At 41.6% G+C, this 6,652-nt stretch overlaps 1 protein-coding gene across 1 annotated transcript in view; it reads right to left on the minus strand.

The window, feature by feature from the left end:
- LOC147887879 (potassium channel KAT3-like) overlaps positions 1-5,205 on the minus strand; it is a 29,380-nt gene extending 24,175 nt beyond the window's left edge. The window contains exons 1-2 of the mRNA XM_087393117.1: positions 4,559-5,205; positions 4,138-4,353 (exon numbers count right to left, since the gene is read on the minus strand). Of these exons, the coding sequence (XP_087249243.1) occupies positions 4,138-4,353; positions 4,559-4,746 (404 nt within the window). The 5' untranslated portion in view covers positions 4,747-5,205. The remainder of the gene's footprint in view (positions 1-4,137; positions 4,354-4,558) is intronic.
- Positions 5,206-6,652: the final 1,447 nt, after the last annotated feature.

Here is a 6,652-nt window from a genome sequence, read left to right on the forward strand (position 1 = left end):
CTGAGATGGTGATCCCAGAATGCAATACCGAAATTGAGGAGAATTCCTGGGATTGACGACCTGAAATTCACCTAGCGGGAGCTTTTCTCAGGTTAGAAACTGCTTTGTTATGTTTTTTTGCTTCTAAAAGGGTTAAGAATGCACCTGAGAACAACACCGCTAGATTCAAAGTTGTAAATGTGCTTTTGCTAATCCACCTCATGATTTTTCTTTGAGTGCCACATCATTCCAAGTACTACGTCTATGTGAGCAAGTCTGGTCAAAATCCAGCTTCTCCGAGTAGGCTTGAACTATGTGACCCTTTGGTCCCATACCACAGTTGGACTCTCATTCGCCATCTGCAATAGTCTAATGGGCTGGTTTTCAGCTTTAGTCTCTTTTCCAGTTTGAATGCAATAACATTTTGGTGTTGACACTGAGTCAAACAACACAATGACATTGTGCTCGGCAATTCGCATGTTCATCTTTATTAATTCCATGCCAGCAAATTCTTAGTAACTTGTTGCCATGGTTTTTGACAAGAGCTGTATATTCTTCGGGCTGGAAAAAATCTTCCTCGAGGTCCTTTAATCTCGACTATGGATATTCGTGAGTTTATATTTTTTTGTTGTGCATTTGTTGAATTGTGTGTGGATGCACCGAAGATTCCTCAGCTATCCAAGATAGGGAGATGGACTAATTAGCCGATCGGATACTCGGTAAGTTTTTTTATTGTCTTAGATATGAGTTACCCTTTGGGTTAGGTGATCAACAATTCTTCCAGAGGTAGAACCTGTGAATAGACCGCCTTATAGGCTGATATTTACAGAGGAAGATGAGGTGCATAGGCAACTAGAAAAACCTTTTGCTTCACCAATAATGTTGAAGAAAAAGAAAGACAATATCTTTAAGTTTTGTATCAATGGTCATGGGACCGAACAATGTACTGTTAAGCACAAACAAACTTCATGATATATGGATGTAGTAAGTCATTCATCAATATGACAAACATAGATGGAGCATTGGTAAGCCCAAACATCATCACCAAAAACTTATAATGACCAAATTTGCTCCTAAAAGCAGTCTTGTGTACATCCTAAGTACGAATTTGATCTGATGGTCAAATCTATTTTAGTAAACCTCATATCACCATGCAATGCATCCAACAGTTCATCTATTCCTGCCATTTTAGGACTGCAACAAGATCTTGATACATTGCTATGGTGCTTTGGAGCAATAGATCTTATACTGGCTCCTCTAGATCGTCATCAGAATTTAGTAATTGGAGTTCCAGTTTGGAAATTATTGCCTTTTGACTTTGCAGCCCTTGCATTTCTCTCTGTACTTAGCAAATGTGGAGGTATAGGCAAGTTGTAGACTCTTGAACTGTCGAGCTGCTTTGTTTTGTATTGGCAATCAATCATCAAATCTTGGTAGCTGCACTAACACCTGAACTTGAGCATTGATTTCTGCATTCACATTCACAGGTTTCTCCTTTGATGATGTACATTCTTGCTCAAAAGTCTTGCTAAGCATAAAGAACATTTGAGAAAATGTTCAGTACATTGAGACAAGCCAATCTCTATGTAAATAAAAGAAAACGGTGCTATGCATGATTAAGCTAAGAGTATTTAGGTGTCATTATAACTCCTGATGAAGAATGTGGCTGCAATTTTAGTGTGGCCAGTACCTGAGCGTGTAACAGCTTTGCGGTCATTATTAGGGTTTGTATAGTTCTATAGAAGGCATACCATAGCGTACTCTGACATTGTCTCTCTACTGATTGCGTTAACCTTAGACAAAGTATCTTACATTTGGGAAAAGAATCAACAAGACAGCTTTGAGCAATAAAAAGAGTAGGACCTGTCTTTACGACTGTTGATCCCTAAAAACCGTTTTCCAAGAAAACAATGCAAGCTGCATTGCAGTTCTGTTTACAAGAAGGGAGGCCAATTGCCTTTTAAAGCAAGAAGCTTTCATCTTCTCAAAAAAATTGGCCAACTCATGAAAGGTCTTAGGACTAAGGTTTAAAAGAACCATCTAAAAGAGAGGTCTAAGGGATAAAACCCATTCAGATCATATTTAGCCATGGCTCAGGCTATATATTGGCACGAGAGCACTGGATTGTGGATCTTTGGCCATAGGCATGGCAGGCTGGCATGCAAGTTTGATGCCTTCCTAGTAGAGGGGATGTCTGTCATAGAGGATGCAAGGCTAGGGTCAGGCCATGGACATTGTCCGTTACCTTGATGTGCTTGGGGTTGAGCTGGAAGAGATTTATGAAAGGGTGGTGAGTTTTGGATGGTGCTGCACGAAGTTCATTCCCAGTGTTATTCCAAGTCTTTGGATTGGTGAAGACGATTCTGGTTAGCTGACTCAGAGAGAGAATCACCTTATGTTCCATGCTCTCATATGCATATCTTCCCGCTTGCTTCCCCCTTCAAAATTTTCTCTGCATGAGCTTTGCGAATGATTTTCTTGGGTCTCTCTTGAGCTGTTCATGCTTCTCCATCTTGCTCTTCCTTCATAATCTTTATTATTTTTCCAGGCTACAGCTAGGCTACTGCCTGTCTTCTCCTTTGCTGGTACTAAGACTCTTGTTTCTGATTTCCAAGCATTACACTTGTCTCCACACTCTTTTTGAGTACTGAGTTTTGCAAGGCATCCCTTTGCTCCTAGATGCTGATCTTCGTCCCCTCTGCGTTTTGAAAAGTCTGTGTGTTACCCAGGCACCTTCTACACTTCATGGGTTTTCCGCTTACTATAATTCAATTCTTTGCAAACCTCATGCCATCTTTCTCCTCCACATGCATGCATCCTTTAAAGTACTTTCTCTATCACATCCCATAGATCTCCTGACTCTTGTTGAAGCTCCATGTTCTGTTCTCATAGATCAATCTTAAGACCTAGTATCGGTTTTGTCCTATCAGTTTGGGGAGGCCATATCTTTTTGCTTGGAATTGTGCATAATATCTTTGCCAGTATAATTAAGTCTGACTTCATCCTTCTCTGCAAATGCATTCCTCAGTAAGAGAGAGAGAGAGAGAGAGAGAGAGAGAGAGAGAGAGAGATGTCTCTCTATTTGCCTTTGTCAAATCACCCTTCTGCAAAACTGCAAACACCCGTGCAATCACCTTTCTGCAATCACCCTTCTGCAAAATGGGCCTGTGCAAGAACTGCTTTGCAAACCACAGATGATCACCTGCAAACCCTGCCTCAAAGAATGTGCACAGTTCCACTCACGTTTCAAATGTGATCGAGCGTGCTGTATGTTCAGTTGAAAGTGCTTATGCATTTCTCCCTATTAGGTTGAGTCTTTTGAATCTCAAAATTTATTCTCTTCACTATGTGGGGACCATGAAAGGTGAACAAATGCTCAAGCGATAAGCAAAGCAATTTGACACGTGTAGAGTTTCAAGAAGACATTGCATGTTTTGTAAACTACACCATAAAGTAGTTCTTTCCTGAGCTTTGGACTCAACACTGTAGACCCTCATTTATGCTATTCCTGCATTTTGGTGGACACCGCCTATTCTGCCTAATATGGAATTACGAACCATTAATGCCGAATTTCTAGCTAAATCTGAAAATATGGATCTCCTATGCGCAAGCATACATAGCAGTAAATTTCCAGCATATAGCTCCTTAAAAATCAGCTTTATTGCGAAATGATACCCCTACAACTTTTACGGCGCGCTGCTCTTCTTTGCAGCAGCATTGTTTTAAGGAGCATAGTTTGAAGAACAGCATCTTATTTTAAACGAGAGATGATGTCAAATCATGACTTCATCCTCTTAAATTGCTCATCTTAAACGGAAATTACAGCTCCTTGCAGTTTAAATGGCGTTCAAGTTCAATCATACCTTTGCAAACAAGTTATGTTCTGATGAACTAAACTATTCACCGTTCAAGAAAACTGTAAATCTTGACCAAAGCATCACGGATTAGACCAACCTGTGCTTTGTATGTTAGAAATATAGCAGGATTGCGACAATTAACCAATTCCCCGAACTCTCCAAAGGGTTGTGTTAAGACAGGCCGATTGGCTTTGGGAAATCGTGTCTTTGCATCCTTCCCACGCTTTGAACAAAAGTCAAATTGAAATTCTAAACGTGTGTTAAACGTCTCGCTACTGAAGTAAAGGGTGGAAACGCATACCGTAAAGCTATTTCGGAACGTCGGTCAACAAGCAGATAGGTTCTTTTGTCCAAATAAGCCACAAAGAAAGTGATGATAATATCCGTCCCAAAGAATGCATCTACCACGTAGTCTGCCAGAGTAAAATGCCTTGGAAGGTCTCGCATGAAGCCCAACTCAAATGGAGACACCCAGGCTGAATACACGACCAGAATTATCAGAAAGTTTTGCCACCACCTGCAACGTGACAGCGATCCAGAGGAAGAAGCTTTCAGTAATGCTCCGACGGCACCGTTAAATATAACGATATGAATCTTAATTAGCTTCAAGTTTGGAAGCTTGCATCCTAATCAATACGAAAGATTGAAAGATTCATTCTGAACCGAAGCCAATTCTGGTCTTCTGTAAATAGTCGTCCAACACGACTGTTGGTGCAGGATACCTGTATCGTTCGTCAAAAGGCGAAATAATATACTTTCGGAGCTGAAGATGGCTGTTGCTCCTCGCTCCTAGAGAGGGCAACAGTCCACTCGAAATGCTATGACGACTGGCGTCTAAGGAATGTTCGGCATCGTGAAGTGCCTTGTCCTTGCCAAAGAATGTGCCGCGCCAGGCTGCAGCAATAGCCATCTCTCTCTCTAAATCAAATCTTTCCCGACAAATTAATGGTTTTCATCGAATGCAGCTGGGATTGAATCTTCAGCTATATTTCGTAGCAAGATTGCGATGTTCTCGCCGGTCTTCGTTCAAATAAGCCCTCCCGTTGACAAGAAAACCGGATGTAAGACCGGGTGAACGACACACGGGAGCTCAATTCGATGCTTGTTTGGCCGTTGCAAGGGTTGGCACGGCTGCTAGATGCTGCGGGGCGGAGCTGCGAAGAGCAAACGTGAATGCAAGAAGGATGAAGCCTTCGTTAGCTTGCAGCTCCTTCTATAAGAGCGCTCCGTTTTCCCTTCTTTTTCTGCTTGCCGGTCATTAATCCAGCCAGCCAATCTCCTCATTTCTATCATGCCTGCCATCTCTCATGCAGCTTCCACAAATTCCGAAGTCTCGCCAATTCAGGACAGTTCATGCAACCTTTCATGCGATGAGTGCCCTCACCTTTCTCATCACAACAATTGCAATCGCTATTTCAATTTAAAAAAACAAAAACAATTGCAATCGCTTTTTGGCCATGCGCCCGTGCCTTTTGACATTTAGCAGTGCAAAGGTTTCCATAATTAGCGAGCGCAGAGAAGGCCAAGGCGCAATGCACTCTCCGTGTGGCCCTGTTCGGCGCACAACTGCTGCCGAAAAAGGCTTCCAGACAACATGAATCACATGTGAATACCGCACCGGGAGAAAAGGAAGAAAAAACGCCGAGGCTTTTTTGACTGCAGCTCGAAATCGGCGACGGTGACGACGATTGGACAGAATTCCGGGGAAGAATTGATGGGAACGACGAAATTCCGACACTGGATTGCACAAATTGGTGGATCATTCCCGTTTCTGAGATTGAAATCCGATGTGCCGATGAATAGTAACGGATTCGTTTGACGATTGGGGTGCTTGAATTGAGTAATCGTGCTTGAAATTCTACAATCGAAGACGGATTTTGCAGCAGATTTCTGGAAATTCTCCGCAGCAGATTTCTGGTTTGATTGATCGCCGGAAATTCTCCGTCATGTGATTCCGGCACAACTTAACCTCGCCTTAATCACGTCCTAATCAAAGATTAATCGCCTTCGGCTTAACCACCTCCTAACCTCAGGTTTGTGGCCTTAACTAATCCCAGCCCATCAATATTATTAAATTTTTTTGGGGGAAGAAAATCCAAGTCACCCCTAGCTTGTCTGTGTTCCCTCAATCATGTACAAGTTTTGGGCCTACTCCACATCACCAAATCTCTTGACACGCCTGTACTGATTCAACTTGCCGTTTTCACAAGTTCCTCCTTGAAGTGATCACTCTGGTATCCCTCAACATGTAACATCACCTAAAGGCTTTCAATATGTCATAGATCCAATCGCTTTGGCTTCTGTGACAAGCATGCCCTCCATTGGATATAAGAGATCCAATCAATTTGGCTTCTTTGACAAGCATGCATATAAGGGAGTTTTTTGGGTAGTTTTTTTTTGTAAGGGAGTTTTTTGGGGTACTCCCCCCCCTCCCAGTCTAGTAATACAAGTCGGCATTTAATTTAAAATTAAAAAAAAAAGTTTCAATGACAACATGCCCCCCCATTGCATCTAAGTTTCAAAAAATCTGTGTGTGCGCCTTTAATCAAACACTAATATACTCTTCAAAAAATCTGTGTGCGCGCCTTTAATCAAACACTAATATACTCTTCCAACCATGGTGTCCAACTGAGTCTTTATTTATTTATACATACTTAAAGAGCATAATGAAGTGTCCAAACAAAACATTAATCCTTCAATTGCCATTTATAAGTGGTAAACATCAAATATAACAAATAATCACGAAGTCAAACATAAAAAATATCATAAAACCTCCATCTATAGCCCTTGTCACTTATATAGCCCCCTTTAAGCTT

Source organism: Dipteris shenzhenensis, chromosome 22, assembly GCF_047967505.1.
Source record: "Dipteris shenzhenensis isolate YYH24624 ecotype China chromosome 22, Dip_SZ_1.0, whole genome shotgun sequence".
Lineage (NCBI taxonomy): Eukaryota > Viridiplantae > Streptophyta > Polypodiopsida > Gleicheniales > Dipteridaceae > Dipteris > Dipteris shenzhenensis.